This window comes from Culex quinquefasciatus, chromosome 2, assembly GCF_015732765.1.
Source record: "Culex quinquefasciatus strain JHB chromosome 2, VPISU_Cqui_1.0_pri_paternal, whole genome shotgun sequence".
In the NCBI taxonomy this organism is placed as follows: Eukaryota; Metazoa; Arthropoda; class Insecta; order Diptera; family Culicidae; genus Culex; species Culex quinquefasciatus.
Window position 1 is genome coordinate 77,388,146 of NC_051862.1, and position 18,234 is coordinate 77,406,379.

General features: G+C 36.3%; 1 protein-coding gene across 1 annotated transcript in view; it reads right to left on the minus strand.

Moving 5' to 3' along the window:
- The window catches only part of LOC6042464 (homeobox protein six1b), a 61,201-nt gene that overhangs the window by 31,160 nt on the left and 11,807 nt on the right, over positions 1-18,234 (minus strand). Inside the window, exon 2 of the mRNA XM_038256709.1 lies at positions 13,706-13,916. Coding sequence (XP_038112637.1) covers positions 13,706-13,916 — 211 coding nt within the window. The remainder of the gene's footprint in view (positions 1-13,705; positions 13,917-18,234) is intronic.

The following is an 18,234-nucleotide window of genomic DNA, read 5'->3' on the forward strand; positions in this document are numbered from 1 at the left end:
TAATTCCAACCCCCCAAAAGTGTCCACATTGTTTATGGATCTCCGCTAACGTGATCACAGCACCTAAGAGGTCCTGATAAAAATAAGTGATGAGTAAAAAAAAACTGCCTACCTACAGACTTTTTGTCAAGATTATACAGACACCGCCTTTGAGGAAAATGGCATCCCTCTAAACGGCTTTTTCGTGGCGATCAGACCAGGTTATGTAAATTCATACCACTTTTTTAAACTGTTTGTAAGTTTTGATAGGTAAGTCAGATCTTGAAAATTCTTAATCCACAAGAAAGGTCATATCAGAACCTTTCTAAAAATATATAATATGACAGGTTTTCATGCAAAAACCACCCTTTTTGCATTTTTTAAGCATAACTTTTGATGTGCTTTACTAAATCTTATAAATTTCAATAGGGACTTATGGACCGCAAGACGAATCGAATGAAGCCAATACGGTCATCATCGGCTCAGTCAGTGACGAGTTATTCCAGTGACATTGATTCGTTACACATGTCTACATACAGCCAAACACACAGCCATTTGCTCAGCTGGTGATTCTGAGTATAAATGACGGTAGGTCTAGGAGGTCTAATTAAAAAGTTAATTTTTCGAGTGATTTTATAGCCTTTCCTCGGTAAGGTGAGGAAGGCTAAACACCCAAAAAGGAATAACTGAAAATGTGGTTTATTGGACCTTTTCACAAAAAAAACTCCACAATGTATGTTGTTATGTATCTGATAATAAACTAATAGAATTTGAAAAAGTGTTAACGTGGTTCATGGATTGTCCCTTTTCGGATTTTCAAATAAAAACACTAGGTTTTTTTCAGCACTCGTTGCATTTATCCAGCTCTGTTAACCTCGTTGGATAAATGGACGACTCAAACTTCTTTTTGCAACTTGTGGAATAAACTACTGCTTCATCATTGTTGGGGACAAAATGGGCTAAACGACCCAAAACAATACATCAGATTATCCGAATGAAATTGTATTGTACTTCGCTACTACTAAGGATGACTTTTTCGAGCTCTTTGAGAATATTCAGATAATTTAGGCTTTGGCGAGTCTGGATTGTGTTTCTTTTTATTTACTCAAGTATGGCAAAATAAAGCAAAAAAGATACAAATTTCAACAAAGTAAGATAAAGTGCTAGGTTGTTTTCAAACTTATAAATAATGATTTTATTTTTCCATGCCTGGAACTTTATCTCTCTGAAAAAAAATTGAAACACGAAATTTTTATAAAACAGTTTTTAGCTGAAATAATACGCGGGAGTAATTTATGTGTTACCCATGTATTCCTATTTTTTCATATTGATTGTATCTTGGGAACTATTTATCTTATTGGCAATGTCTAAAAAGCTTTCATGAAATTCTCTGATCTCTTTTTCATATTTCCAATGATCCAAACAAAAGGCTGAATTCAGAAAATATGTTCTCATAAAGGTGATACAGCTATACGAAATCTTTTTACCAGTAAAAAATCTCACGACTTAGTTTAAAATCAAAATTTTGCTCTATTTTGGAAGCTGTGTTTAGGCTTCGTAACTTAATCAGTTGACTAATTACGCGATAGGATGCCACGGAAATACCTTACCAGCTAAAAAAAACACGCTGTTACATTAATCGCACTTTTGATCATACACATTCCTGAAAATGTTCGCCCAGACGCAGCCAAAACGCACGTTCCACATTTGATCAGGAGGAGCAGGGGTTGACCCGGGTAGAGCCCGGGCGCGCGGCCATTCCGCTGTCAACAGACCGTGGCAGTGGCCATAAAACCGAATCTGATCCGGGCACCACACAACGCGTCTACTCTACACACATTTTCAGCTGATCTTGCGCGCTGTGGTTACACACACACATTACACGACCACCACCAGATTCCATGAACGCTGATGGACCACCTAAAACAACAGCAATAACAACACCAGCAACAATCGTACGGTTCGTTCCGTTGTTCACAACATCCAACAGCAGTTCCAACTCGTCCCAGCACGTTTATCAAAACGAATAATAAAATGAAATTGATATCTGATACCCTGTGCAACGTGCTCCGCCACCACCACCACGGCCCCTCAGGGGATTGACCACCAACAGGAGGCAGCAGCAGCATGCTCATCGAGAGACCATCGGAATGGCCAGCGTGTCTGTGGATTTGTTGTTGTCACCCATTGCGAGGCCACCATCCGAGAGACACCTTGTTGATAGAGTGCTCTGCTGTCTTACTGTCACTATTCCACAAAATAGATGAATACCTGGCCTGAAGAATGCCACAAAGGCAGTCGAAACGTTGGAGCACTATAAATATTCTACATTATCCAATCAGGGCATAAAGAATGTGTCAACTTTGTAGGGAGTGACAATTGCGTCAAGAGAATATGACGAATTCCCTCAAAGGTCCCTGATGGTGTCACAAACCGCGCAGAACAATTCTATGACGACGATGAGAGGAGTGAAAGAGAACGAGAAAAGAAGATCATCATCTCATGATTATTGTCGTGAGATGTCTCCCCTCTTCTCCGCCTACTTCTCTCTCGTCAGTGGTTGATATTGTGGATATTTTTCGGGGGACCCACGGCCTTATCAATACCGATCTGGAGTGAGAGTGATACGTTTGGCCACCCCGGCAGTAGTAATTATTCGTGAGGGTGACATTCGAGTTGAAATCTCCACGGGTTGCCCCGTGTCTTTGGAATCTTGTCTGAGCCGTAGTGCTGGTTTCAGGGGTGAAGATTAGTCCTCATAAGTCGTTACACGAATTTTTCATATTAGCACTCATGTCTCATGTAACCCATTTTTGTGTTTATGGAGGCAGATGCACTTGACAATTATTTTAACAATTTTGTATTTATCAATTTAAATATTGCTGCATCTCAAAACCGTAGCATTGTATCAAAAAGTGGTCAAAGACAAAATTGTTGGAAATTTGATGAGCTGAAATAAAAAATACACGCTATTTCTATGAGATTTTTTTTATTTTTGGCTTTAGAAGCCAAATTTGAAGGTGAGCGAGTTGTGGCGCTATAACCACGGCAAATAGAATCCAAGGCATTTGTGGAAATACATTGTCCCATCCCCGAGGGTCCCGGAGCACCAAAACTTCTTAGCATGGTGGCTTCCAACGATTTATTTCCTAAAAACAGGAACGTGAGCGGAGGATCACCCCGTTTCTTCCTCCCCTGTAGATTTAGGACTGTATTGTTGTTTGAATATTCGTGTTCAAACTCAATCTAATTCAACGAATCATCTTTGCGGATAACTTTACGAAGTTGGCCTGGCCGCTTCGTTTGTGATGTTTCAATGCATTTTAATGCAATGACGCACTGCAAATGTTGATAATGACAAGAAGATGCTAGACGTCAATCAACCTAATTCATTCTCCAGGATACCCTCGAAAGACTGGCTGCGCTAGTGTTAGATTAGATAAGATTAGATTTAAAAGCCAAATACTAAAAAAACCCAAATATACAAAAAATTTAGATTCTTATTTTTTACATGAATGCTAACATGCAGAATTACTCTAAATACAGTCCAAATTCGATTATCCGAAAAAAAATCTGGCCTCGGAAAAATTACACTTCGGATAATCAAATCACGAAAAAATGTTTTTTTATGTCTTGTTTTGTTTTCCTAACCTTACTGAGGAAAGGCTATAAAATCACTCGAAAAATGAACTTCTTAATTCAACCTCGTAGACTCCTTTTAACGTATACCTATCGACTCAGAATCTAATTCTGAACAAATGTCTGTGCGTGTGTCTGGACGTGAGTCCGTGTACCGAAAAATAAGCACTCGATTATCTCTGGATTGGCTGAACCGATTTGAACCATTTTGACTTCATTTGATCCGTCTTGGGGTCCCATAAGACCCTAGTTAATATTTTAAAGTTTAGAAAAGTACTTCAAAAGTTGTGCTTAAAAAACGATTTTAACTAAAGTCCGGAAGGTTGTAAAAGGGTGGTCATATTATGCATTTTTAGAAAGGTATTCGAAAGACCTTTCCAATGAGCCTAAAAGATCAAAGATCTGACAAACCTATCAAAAGTAATTAGCAACTAAGGCTGGTACAAATTTTATTTAAAGTTGGCCCGAAAAATCAGGGGGCAAAAAAATATTTATTCAAAAAACTTCAATATTCTTTTGAAAATTTAAGTGCAATTAGTTAAAATCAATTTAAAATGAATTCCCCTGCGTATAGAATCTTTTTTAGCATGTTTGGGTTGATTTAAAAATCTTTTGAATTTTTGAAAATTTTCGATGTTTACTATCGCTAAAGTTTTTTTTTTCGCTAAAATTTTTGTTTTCGTCAAATTTTACATTTTTTGAAAACTTTTATTGCAAAACATCTGAACTAGTGTAAAATACATTTTAAAACACTTTTTCCATGCAAATGTTGAAACTATGGCCGGCCAGAGCCGAGGGACAAAAACTTTTAAAAATATTTGCATCGGCCTAAGTGTTATTTAAACACTTTTTAGAGACCACATCTCAGATATTTTGTTGAAAATGATGTCCGGGATCATCATGCAAAGATCGTAAGTTAGATTGAAAGACCTTTTAAATGAGCCTAAAACATCGAAGATCTGATAACCCTGAATTGACTAAATTTTATCGCTAGTGTGCAATTTTGTGACAAGTCTGTTGTAAAAAGATAGGACGTGTAACAAGATAGTACACACCTACAGGTGGATTAAGTAACGTTTTGATTAAAAGGCAATCCATAACTCAAATCGACGCCGTTGTGCTAACTTGTCGTACGTCGCTTTTTGACTTTCCGAGAACAACGCGTTTTAATGTTTGACATTGAATACACATAAACAAAAGCACGCAATGTAAACAATAACCGGCACGTTTTGTTTGGTCGACCATTCTGTACATTGTCCCGAAGTTTGTTTGAAATTGATTGCCGGAGTCCCGAGCTATAATTACAATTGTTTACGATAGTCGAGCTCGTACCTGTGTCAAACGCGTTCTGACCTGAAATCCCTTTGGCCATTTGTCGCACTTACATCACTTTTGAGGCTGTTTCAAGGTTGCACAACACGATTGAAACTTCTCACATATGAAAACGAAGTTGACTTTATAGCTGTCGGCCACCATTGCTAGTACCAACCACTAGTGTCTTCCTTTTAACTACAAGGACATCGCCGCCCTGGGCTCTTCCTATACATAGCATTTTAGAGCGCCCGCCGCGGGATTCGAACCAGCAACCTCTGGACTGTGAGTCAAGTGCGCGGTCCGATTGAACCACACGGCATGAAATGTGACAAAAATCCACGGAGTTTTCCCGGTTTTTATTGACTTGATTTGACACGTGTGACAAGTTAGCACGACATCGACGAAATTCCAATCTCTGACTAAAATAGGGGAACTCTAATTTGACAATAAGGTAAGAAAATAAAAAATATGAAAATTTGTTTTGGTTCATGACTCGATTATACGAAGTCCCATATAAACCTTCAGTTAATCGAAACTTCGGATAATTGAGGCTTCGGATAATCGAGTCTGGGCTGTATCAATAATGTCTAAAAAAGATTCAAAAACGAATTCATCCCTGATTTAAATGTCACCTCAGCTCCGACAGAAAAAAAAACATACAATGCGCGAACAGGCGTAGAGAAAAGAAATCGAAATGAAATAAAATGCTTAAAACACCATAACTTTTATAGACAAAAAAATATAATTACTCCTGTCTCACCGTCTTCGATGACACTTCCAACATCACTCGTGATGGGAGGAGTGAGAGTGCGGGAAGCCCGATTCTCCGGTTTGATTTTAATTTGATTTCGTTCAACAAACGCAAAACAGCGGCGGTCGGCCGGTCTCGAATGACAGAGTTTGGTGGTTTTTCGTCTTTGGGTTTGATTTCTTGCCGGGTTTTATACCTCTCTTTCTCTCTCGGTTGAGATCAGACCGACCAGATATCATCCGTCATTCGAGGCGACCAGGAAGAAATCCAAGTTCCTCAACTGCTTGTCTTGTTGGTTTCGTGTGTAGAGATGTGACTCTTGTTTGGGTGCTTGTTGAGTCTTATCAAACATTGAAACTTAGTTAGTCTCGGTAAGCCGCATTGCTTAAACATTTTGATTTTAGAAATTAGTTTCCACCGGAAAATCTCAACACACGGAACAGCCAGTCAACCATCAACTAGCTCAACTCTTTCCCGCAAACATTGTATGGCTGCATCGTTCAACATTGTAGAAACCTGCTGCGGAAGCCCCTGGATATCAGTCCGAAAACCCGCTTTGAAACCCCATACTTGACGATGACGTCCATCGCGAAAATCCCGAAAAAAAACCTTCTTTAAAAAACGGTGGCAGCAGCTCACGGAGTGATCCGATCCAACATGTTCTTAGCTTATTTTTTTTTTCTTAAGGAGGAAATGTCTTCGAAACCCCTTCCAATACCATGTAGCAAGTTGCATTCCTGAACTAAACTCAAAAAAAAAAAAATCAGACGCATAAGTCTCCGAAAAGCCGATGTGGTCAAGTCAAGGAAGAGATGGAAAGGGATCGTTCATATGTGACGCAACATGTAAAAAAGTGTTTTGTGTTAAAATTTTAATTGATTCGATAGTTTTATTTCAGTTTATAGAGTCTTTAAAAAGAAAGTATTAATTTAAGAAAAAACGTGACGTAACATTAGAACGACCCCAGTCATGTCTACCGGCAGTCTCGAAGCCTCGTCGGGTAAGTAAGGAAGCCACCTCACCGCCCGCCGGTGGAGTCAGGAATCGAGGGCTCATAATCGGCCGTCAGCAGGAGAGGGGATTAAAGCCCATGTTGAGTGGTGTAGATTTTGAAAACCACTTGGACGGTGGTGCAACTCGACGAGAGGGAGGTAATTGAATCAAGATTATTAACGCATCATTCCCTCGAGTTTTTTTTGTACGGGATGTGTGGAAAAATAAACAACACTTGACAGGACAGACGGAGGGAGGATGTTTGAGGGAAGCCGAGGATGATATGCATAAAATTAATCAAATGAAAACCTTATGTGGAGGACGGTGCGGAAGTTGAACCACTTCCAGCATTTTTGGCATCTTGGCCACTTCTTTTCCTCTCCTTTCGTTTGCGGGCGGTGAGCACATGTCCTTTAAACGATGCAGTCCGCCAGAAGTGGTGGCGGATCTTCGAAAAAGGGATATTTATTAAGCAAACAAGGCAGCATCTGAGAAATCATCTGGCGTTGGTTTTGTTTGAATTTTGCTTTACAACCACACTTTTTTTTTTTTTTTTGTGGTCTGGGACGCTAAGAAGATTTATTGTTTATTCGTCAAGCTTATGTAGACTACTTACAATTTTCTTACATACTAGATATTATTTCTATTGTACAGATTTTTTCGTAGTTCCGGTTTAGACATGTCGAAATGTATGTACTGTGAATTTTCATTATAAAAGCGCATCATTTGGTTTAATGGCGAATTTTTAAATAATTTGTCGTGTATGCAGTTATTCTAAAAGTGGTGAATTTCTAAGAGTACGGCTTGGTTCATGAATACTATTGCGTATTACTGAAAATAATGCTGCTGACTGTATGCGTTGAGAAATAATGTCGTTGATGAAAGAGAGCATGGCAAATTTACGACGTTCTTGTAATGATTGTATGTTTATGAGCATGCAGCGTGCTTCATACGATGGGAGAGGAAATGCAGTCCAGTTAAGTTTACGTAGTGCGTACAGTAAGAATTGTTTTTGGACAGATTCAATACGTGCTTGGTGTACGGCATAGTATGGATTCCAGACGATACTACAGTATTCCAAGAGTGGCCTGACATACGTTATATAGAGTAATTTAATAGTATACGGGTCCTGGAAGTTGAATGCAAAGCGCTTTATAAAGCCTAATGTACTTTTGCCTTGTTTATTATTGTGTTATAGTGTTCTACAAAGTTAGTTGTGAGTCTAGGATGACACCTAGATCACGTACTACTTTGCATTTTTCTACTGGTTGGTTTCCTAATAATACTGTTATGTTTGGTGTTTCATGTTTTCTGCTGAAGGCAATGGAATTACATTTCTTTACATTCAATTGGAGTAGGCTTTTACTACACCATGTGTAGAAAAGATTAATTTCGTTTTGGAATACATGACTGTCATTGGCATTTCCTATTTCCATATACAATTTCATGTCGTCTGCATATACTAGTACGTTAATTTTTTTAAGAATGAAGGAAATGTCGTTTACATACAAGATGAAAAGAAGAGGTCCTAGATGGGATCCTTGCGGAACCCCAGAGGTGACGTGAATTGATTCCGATAGTACATTTTGGAAGCGAACAATTTGTTCGCGCTTAGTCAAATATGACTTAAGCCATTCCAAAAGATTCGGTTGAATTCCAATTTTCTGCAGTTTGAAGATTAATAATGGTATGTCGATTCTGTCAAATGCCTTACTAAAGTCTGTGTAAATTGCTTCTACGAAATTGCGATTATGCATTGCATTCAGTGTAAAATTTACAAATTCTAAAAGGTTGGTGCTAGTAGAGCGGCCTTTAAAAAGCCGTTCTGTTTACATGTGATGCGGTTTTTACTTGCTGAAAGATTTTTCATTTATAATAGATTCGAAAAGTTTTGGAATGCAAGACAAAGGGCAATTCCGCGATAATTACGTATGTCTGATTTTGGGCCTGACTTGAAAATAGGCACCAAAAAGACTTTTCCATGTTTGTGGGAATTTTCCTGTATTTATTGACATGTTGAAAAGATGATGCAGTGGATATGTCAATTCTTCTGCAAGGTTCTTTAGGAATGCAGGTGCTATTCCGTCGGGTCCTGGTCCTTTTGATGAGTCTAAGTCCTTCAATGCCTGGCGTATTTCCGTTTCTGACAAAGAATTGACTGAGACGTCAGTTGGAAATTCCGGTATATATGAAAAGTAGTCGCGGTCGCGGTCTTCTTCGGAAAATGAGGTGTATACTTCTTTGAAAAATTTTGAAAAAAGATTGCAAATTTCTTTTGAGTTACTGCCTACATTTTCGTCCAGTTGCATTTGCGATGGGAAGTTACTACTTTTGGATTTGGATTTTACGTAATTAAAGAAATTTTTCGGGCATGATTTGACTTCAGATTCGACTTTACTATTATATTCTTCGTTGGCAGAATTGAGTGCCGAAAAAAAATGGTCGGAAATATTCAGATAATTCAGAAGATTTGTGTCATTTGTATTGTTTCTGTATAGTTTGTAGGCTTTTTGTTTTCTATTTTTTAAATTTCTTAGTTGTGGAGTGAACCACACTGGGTATTTATTGCCTGTGTTATTACGTCGTCGTCTTCTAGTAGGTACGGTTTCAGATGTTATAGTGTTAATTTCCGTATAGAATTTTCCTACTAATTCGTCGACATTTCCTTCATTATTAAATAAATTTTGCCAGTCAATTGCAAGTAGTTTACGTTTGGCTTCTACAAAGTTTGTTTTATTGTATTCCAGGACTTCTTCATATTCCCAGTCAATGGGCAAAGTGTTTTTATGGACATAAATAGAATATTCAATTGCTGTATGGAAGACTTCATTCTTCCAAAGGGGGGTTACAGATTCTTGTACATGAAAGTCTTCAATACAGTTAGTGAATAAAAGGTCTAAAAATGAATTTCTTTGGTTTTTTACAGAAGGATTCAAACGAAGTCAACCGAAGAGATGCTGTCTGCAGTGGATCAAAAGGAAGTACACACTTAAGCGATGGACCAGTCGAGGCTAGAATTTAACAATGATGGTTTTGTTGAGAATTTCGAGAGTATCAAAAAAATTGAAATTAAAAATTTATTCAATTATGTTTTGTATTATTAACGATTTGTTAAGTTCAATTAAAGAAAAATCACTTTAAATTTTAGTCACATCATAAAGCTTATTTACTAGGTTGGGTACGGATTTTGAAAAGTTCTCAGATCAAGTTCTGATGTGGTTCCCCTTATAGGGCATACCCATAGAAACTCTCACGCCAAATTTCAGCTCATTTGGTTGAAAAATGGCTTGTCGTTCAACCCCTATCGAGCTCAACGGCAATACATCCAGGGTTTTCGAAACCAACGGTTTTCCCCAGAAAAGCATCAAATTTTACTTAGCATGCTATGAATGCTTGATGAACACCGCGACGCCACATGTCAAACAGCTACGACGTGGACTAGCATCGCCTATAAAAAATTACTTTTTATTACTTTTTGAATCATAGAATTATCATTCATGGTGATCAGGATACTATTCAGCTGTATTCTGAACCTCCAAATAAGAAAAAACTGTTATGGTGCAAATTTTACAATCACGTGGTAGCTGTTTGACACGTGGCGTCGCGGTTTTCATCAAGCATTCATAGTATGCTAAGGAAAATTTGATGCTTTTCTGGGCTGGTTGGTTCCGAAAACCCCGAATGTATTGCCGTTGAGCTCGATGGGGGTTGAACGAATCGACCTGGTCTCTTAGGAAAAGTTGTTCTCCAGACGATTCCGCTCATTTTTGGCCATCCTAGAAGTTTCTACATGTTTTCCCCAGGCCTGTAGGAGCGAATGAATGAAAATTCAAAATTTCCCATGGTAATTTCCATGTAAACATGAACCCGCTTGAGACAAGCCATTTTTCAACCAAATGAGCTGAAATTTGGCGTGAGAGTCTCTTTGGGTATGCCCTACAAGGGGAACCACACCAGAACTTGATCTGAGAACTTTTCAAAATCCGTAACCACCCTATTATTTACACAAAACAACTATCATTTAGGCAAAGGCTCTTGAAACCAGACACTATCCAAAGGCACTTTTATGGTTTCATACAACCTTTCCAAAAGTTAACCATGTTTTCCATAAAAGCCCAAATAATATCCTTAAATTTATGCCCAAGATAGCTAAACTCGGTTAAACGACAAGTAGCTTTGAGTTCAATTTTTTTTAGCAATTTTGACTTGGTATCAAAATTTCCATTATAATATATGCAACTTTTGGTGCCCAAACATCTATGAGTCATCGCTGAAATTTTAAAGTTATCGTAGTTTTAGTGAAAAAAGTTGATTTTTTGCCGATTTCGTCATTTTCCCGTTTTAGCGCGCGGCGCGTAGAAAAACCCGGTTTAAATTTTCAAAAAATCATATCTCGGAATCCTGTTAATGAACCTCGCACATTTTTTGATATGTTACGTAAAATGTTTCGAGGAATCTCTTAAACTTATTTTCAGATATAAAGGTCCAGACACTGTCAAAACGGCATTTTAAGTTCTCATATGACTTTTTCAAATGTTTGGCTAGGTTTCTTCGGTGCTTAAATAAAGCCAAACTTATCACCTTTCATTTGCGTCCAGGACAGCTTAAATCGGTGAAAATGAAGCTATGGAAGCTATGACTTTTTTTGAAAAAGTGGTTTTTGTGAAAATCGAAAAAAATACAGGTCTAATTATTTCGGCCAAAGAACCCCCACTGAATTTTTGAGCCGAATCGAAGCACTTTATTTTTTCTTTTCTTTAAGTTTCATATGAAACTGCTGTATAGACCAAGAAAACTCCTGACCCAGGTTGTTAATCGATAGAATTATCGTCGATAAAACTATCGTCTAACGATAACGATAATGGTTTCATTCAAAAAACTCTAAAACAGTGAAAATGCATGCAAAATTTTAAATTGTTTGATGAAAATTTGACTATTTTCGAGAAAATACCTTTATTTTATGAAATTTTTTGTATTTCATTAAAAAACTCTTAAACAGTTAAAAAGGATGCAAAATTTCGAATACTTTGATACCCATATTGCAAATTATAAAAATTTGAGTATTTTCGGGAAAATACTGTATTTTTTGTAAAAATCTGAGTGTTCTGTGCATTCAAAAAACTTTAAAACAGTAAAAATGCATGCAAAATTTCGAATCGTTTGATACCGTAAACTGGGGTGACTTTGATAGCCCGGGGTGACATTGATAGAAATTTGATTTGGCCACTAATTTTGATACATCCAATGTAACAGTCATATTTTTGCATATATGTTCGATAATAAGCTATCCCTTAATGCTTTCATACTCAAAATTCTCAAAAATGTTTGGATATTAATTTGACGGGCATTTGAAAAACCTCCCCAGTTTACGGTACCCATATTGTAAATTATAAAAAAATGCAAATTATTAAATACTGTATTTTGTGAAAATTTGACTATTTTTGAGAAAATACGGTATTTTGTGAAAATTTTAGTATTTTATTCAAAAAACTCTTTAACAGTTAAAATACACCCAAATTTTCAATCATTTGATACCCAAATTGCGAATCAAAAAAAAAATAGTATTTTCGAGAAAATATGGGTTTTTTGTAAAAATTTAAGTATTTCATTTAAAAAAGTCTTTAACAGTTAAAATGCATGCAAAATTTCATATCATTTGGTACCCATACTGCGAATTATAAAAATTTGAGTATTTTCGGAAAAATACGGTTTTTTGTGAAAATTTAAGTATTTCATTCAAGAAACTTTAAAACAGTTAAAATATATGCAAAAATTCAAAACGTTTGATTGAGTATTTTCGGGAAAATACGGTTTTTTGTAAAAAATTGAGTGTTTCATTTAAAAAACTTTAAAACAGTAAAAATACACGCAAAATTTTCAATCATTTAATACCCATATTAAAAAAATGAGTATTTTCGAGAAAATACAGTATTTTATGAAAATTTAAGTATTTCATTCAAGAAAGTTTAAAACAGTTAAAATATATGCAAAATATAAGTTTGGAAACGTTTGATACCCATACTGAGAATTATAAAAATTTGAGTATTTTCGGGAAAACGCGGTTTTTTCTAGAAATTTGAGTGTTTCATTAAAAAAAAACTTTGAAAACATTAAAAATGCATGCAAAATTTCTAATCGTTTGATACCCAAATTGCAAATTGTAAAATTTGAGTACTTTCACAAAAATACAGTATTTGTGATTTTTTTAGAATTTATTCTTTGTAAATTACCATATTATCAAAAAAAAATATTTACAAAGAGGAAGCTTGAAACTTCAACATGACTTGGTTGGGTTTTGTCAATTTTAGAAATATGTTTAGTAGAAGTTATTGTCAGTTATTGTCGATAAAATTATCGCCGATAGAATTATCGGAATAACGATAACGATAGATAATCGTTATCGTCCCGACGATAACGATAGAACTAACCTAGGATACTCATTATGACAAAGCCCAGGGAAGTATTGAGTTTAAACATTGATATGAAATTGTTGTATGAATATTTTGGAAAATAATTTTTTTATATTTTTCTCTAGTTTTGGAAAATATTCCGGTATTCCGACTTAAAAAAAGTGCAAAGATGATGATTTGGTTGTGGACTTAAGTCAACAATCGTGTTTTATATTTTTTCGCTAAAAATCGTAATACATACTTGAGGCTAACATTTTATCGCATTTAAAAAAATACCGGTCGATTCTAACATTTGCATAATTACAATGAGGGTTGAATCAGGGGTGCCCAATCTTTTGTTAAATTTTCTGCTATGTTAAATAAAAATTATTGAGAAATTTCACAACCAAGCCAAACATTTCAAAACATCCAAAATTAGCTTTATTGACTCTTAAAAAAAAAAAAATTATTAATCATGTCAAAAGAGCAGCAAATTTCCCAAAAGTTTCTTTTTCAACATTGAGGATCTAACCAAGGTTTTTTGTTTTTCAACATTTCCATACATTTTTACAGACATGCTCCATACAATATTTTAAATTGCAGAAAATTGACATTTGTATCGCTCTAAGTTCGAACTCACCTTTCAGCCACAGCGCCTGCAGCTTGGCGTGGTTGTGCGGCGCGTACGAGTGGTGCTCCAGCAACCGGTACAGCTCCTTGAAGTTCCCCCGGTGGAACGCCACGACGGCTTTGGCCTTCAGCACGGACTCGTTCAGCTGCAGCTTGTCGCACTGGGGCAATGACCACAGGAATCGGCCCAGCCGCTCGATATTGCCCGCCTGTTGCAGCACCTGAAAAAAAAACAAATCAAATTGAAGAGTTAAAATTACAAAAGCGCAGGTTCACACGTAAATTCCAGCCAAAGTGCGTTTCTCACGCGCTACTTTGGCGATGCCAATGTTTGCAAAATTCTTGTACTTAAGCAAAAAGCCCAGTGGCGTATGAATGACGGTCTGAAAGTGTCCACGGTGGCAAAATACGGCCGCGCGGTCGGTCACTGACGGGAGGACCCACCGCCCAGGACTGTGGGAAAATGCTGTTCCAAGAACTCGTCGCCGAAAGTTGCAAGTTGGGCGAAAAAAGTGAGGTTCGTCATTTGTGGCAACGTGTTCAAATCGACGATACTTCCTTCAAACGGCGAGCGTCAAACGGCGCGTTGGGAGAAGTGAGGCGGTGTTGCGGGTTTCCGGTTACCGTCAGGGAAAAAAAGTGGCACAAAAAAACAAGCGCCTAAAATGTGACACCTGCGAATTGTTTTGAATTGGAATTTGGACTGGTTCTTCGACAGAATTTGAAGTGTTTAAAAATATTTACAAACGCTTTTTCACAATTAATTTTGTTGTTATTTTTTATAGCAAAGCTCTTATTGCTCTTTTCATCTAAAGCATTGACAAGTATTTTTAATGTAATAGAAATGATCTAAACTAGTGGATACGTAATCTTAAGCTTAGTGACCTATTTTAATCAGCTATATCTCCCAAATGACTGTAAACGAGACCAAATTTTAATCGCTACATTGTATCAAACATTAAATTCAAATACCATAAATCACCGAGCCGGACCCATCAAGTGTCCGTCGTCATAATTTGTGCTCGTTACAATTCTCCGCTATTCCCGAAATTGCAACAACGTATCCAACTTCAACTTTGGCATTTTTCGCGCGACAGCACCGCGAATACGTTTTGGCGCGAGCTGTGATCCATCATTTCGGTAAATTTCTACAAAGTGGAGCCAAATGTTCTACTCGTATGAAATGTACACCGGCGAGCGCGCCAAGAGTCCTGGTCTAGTCTAGTCAGTCGTCACCGGCCAGTTTGGCGGTGCCATGTGTTTGCAATGGACAACTAAAAATAAAACCAAGCGCATTTATACTTAGTGGCCAAATAGTATGGCGTGGTCCTATGGCAAATGGTAGTGCGACTTGCCAAAAATATGTGATATGATGCTACTATTTGGATGCAATTTAAACATATGCAACAAATCTATAAGTGAAAACCCGAATTTCCCAAATTATTTCAACGTCTGTTTTACTTCTCCAAATAACTTTAAACAGCAACCTTTAGTTTGTTATTTTCGTAATTGCTTTTTATTTAAAAAAAATAATAAGCAGATATTAGTAATAGAGCAATTCTCTACCAAAACCGGAAATTGATTTTATTTGTATTTTTTTATTTGGCTCAAACTTTGTGGGGGCCTTCCCTATGACCAAATAAGCTATTTTGCGTCATTGGTTCACCCATACAAGTCTCCATACAATTTTGGCTGCTGTCCATACAAAAATTGTATGTAAATATTCAAACAACTGTAACTTTTGAGTGAATTTTCTGATTAATTTGGTGTCTTCGGCAAAGTTTTAGGTATTGTTGAGGACTTTTGAGAAAAAAATAGGTACACGGGAAAAAAATATGCAGATTTTTTAATCAACTTTTTTTTTACTAAAACTCAATTTCCCAAAATATGTATTTTTTGGTTTTCGAGAATTTTTTTATATGTTTTAGGGGACAAAAATCCGCAACTTTTGAGCCATAGAGAAACTTAGTCAAAAAATCTGCCGCCGAGTTATGAATTTTTGAAAAAATAGTGATTTTTGGAAAAAATCGAAGTTTCATGCAAAAACAAATTTGACATTATTTTTTAATGCAAAATTTATTTTGCAATCGAAAAGTACTTTACATATTTTTTGATAAAGGGCTCCATTTTCAAGATATAGCCACCGAAAGTTTGATTTTGGCGAAATATTTGCAGTTTTTCGATTTTTAAAAATAGTGACCATGAGTGACCATTTCTATTTTTTTTTTTTAATTTCAGAAAATTTGCTATAAAATTGTCTAAGAGACATTGAAGATTGGACCTCTGGTTGCTGAGATACAGCGGCTTAAAGAAAAAGAAACACGAAAATTGAAGTTTTCTAAGTCTCACCAAAACAACCCACCATTTTCTAATGTCGATATCTCAGCATATAATGGTCCGATTTTCAATGTTAACACATGAAACATTCGTGAAATTTTCCGATCTTTTCGAAAAAAAAAAATTTGGCCCTTTTAAAATGTTAGTCTTGATAAAAAAACGGAATTTCTACTTAGCGATGATGGAATTTGTAACCTAAATTTGCCAACAAACTTTTTTTTTAATTTTCTGAAGGCTTTTATTGTGTTATTCTTGAACATATTGTATGTATATTTTTAATTTCAATTCAACATTCAATTGATTTCGAAAATTTGTGATGTAGTGGACTAAAGGTCTGCAGATTTTATTTGTTGTATCCTCAATAATATTATTTATAATGTAATTGAACTATCAACCAATGAATAATTCCAATGGATTTAAAATAGGGTGGTCCAAATCCGGGCTTACCCCCTAAAATCAGAAATTGACTCATCACAAAGCTAAATTACGGCCGCGCAAAAATGTTCAGATTCGGAAGCTAATAACTTTTTAGCAAAAAATCCTGCCTTCGGGACAGTTCTTTCCAAATTTAACCCTCTAAAACCTAACCTCGATTCTAGGCGAGCTTTGATTTAAAAAATCGCGGACAACTTAGCGTTCCCTCCTGGATGGGGGCGTTCGTTCGCCAGCGTGGTCACTGCCGGCAGAAGTTACCGGAGAAGATCTCTTTACCCTGCCAGAGTTCTTTGCTCTCGCAGGGGAGATGATGACGCGGTTTCGGACCTGCCGTAACAAGGCCAAGTTAGTTCACCAAGTTGGATAAATACGAAGAGTGCTGAAAAAATCAAGTTTTGCAACGAGTTCCATACAACATTTTTTGCAATTTCAAAAAAACACACACTGAGTGAAGTTTTATGTAAAATTTTCATGTATTTTGTCAATAAATCGTTTAAATCAAAAAAATGTTGAAAAGTGTTACTTTTCGAAACAAGTGCTGAAAAGTTCAACTTTTCAGCACCCATTTGAGTGCTGAAAAGTAAAACTTTTCAGCATTTATTTTGAAAAGTGTTGCTATTCGATTCTCTTATTTTTGGTACAGAAAAGTAGGCTATTTCGTCGTTCAAGAATGACAGGAAAAGTAAGTAGTTTCACGACGGAATTGCATAAACTCTGTTATGTGCCTCAAAAGAACTTATTTTATCTTGATTATTCACCAATAAAACCAAATTGAAATTGAAAATTGATTTAAACATTCAACTAAAATCGATTTTCGAGATTTAAAAAAGCATTGGAAAGAAGAATTCTTAAAATTCGAGTAAATTTCAGGGTTGGAAGTGTGACTCGTTTTATGTGACTTTGCCAATGTTTTAATTTTTTTTTTTCTGGGGTCAACTTTGGCTGTGTTTTTCACTAATATTTTCTATATTATATATCCTAATAAGTATGCAGTTATTTTTGTATTTTCCGCGACGTAGCCTTTGAGCATTTTTTAACAATTTAAATGAAAATGGTTTCATTCTAGAGTAAAAGATTTTTAAATCTTTCAAAAAATGAAAAAGTAGCTGTAAAAAAAGAAATTACTAAATAAACAAATGGTAATGATAGGAGGTAGTAGTTTGAACCAAATACTTTCAGAAACAAACATAAACTGAACGAGATAAATACAAATATAAATACTAAAAATTAAGCAAGAAAAACTAAAGGCAAGGGAAGTGAAGTTTTACGTAGAACTAAAGTTGCTCAAAATAACCTCTTGAACACGGGAAAATCAAAATTTTCGAAAGTAAATTTTGGGGTGTAGAGGGTTAGTGAAGTTCTTAGTTCCAAGAAATGGTAAGAATGGGATAGTAGTTGCGCATTCCACAGGTAAAAACTGAAACAGTTGCTTTTCTCCATGCATTTTGACGATTATTCCCAGACAAACTTCAAGGGCTTAAAGGGAGGGGTTCCCGTGGTTAGAATGAGCTCAAATTTGGAACCTAGCTCAGTGATGGGCCAATCTTTGATTTCAGGGGGTAGCCGCGTGAAAGCCCGGATTCGAACCACCCTAATTTAAAAATTATTTGTATTTTTAATCAAATTGAAACATTTTTGATTTATTTTTTAACAAATTTCCCTCTTAATTCTCACAATCAAATGCATAGGTACCTTCCTCCACAAAGCTCAAAATATTTCAAACACGCATAAATCAGGCTACACATGTTTCGCGGCCGCCAGCTCGTA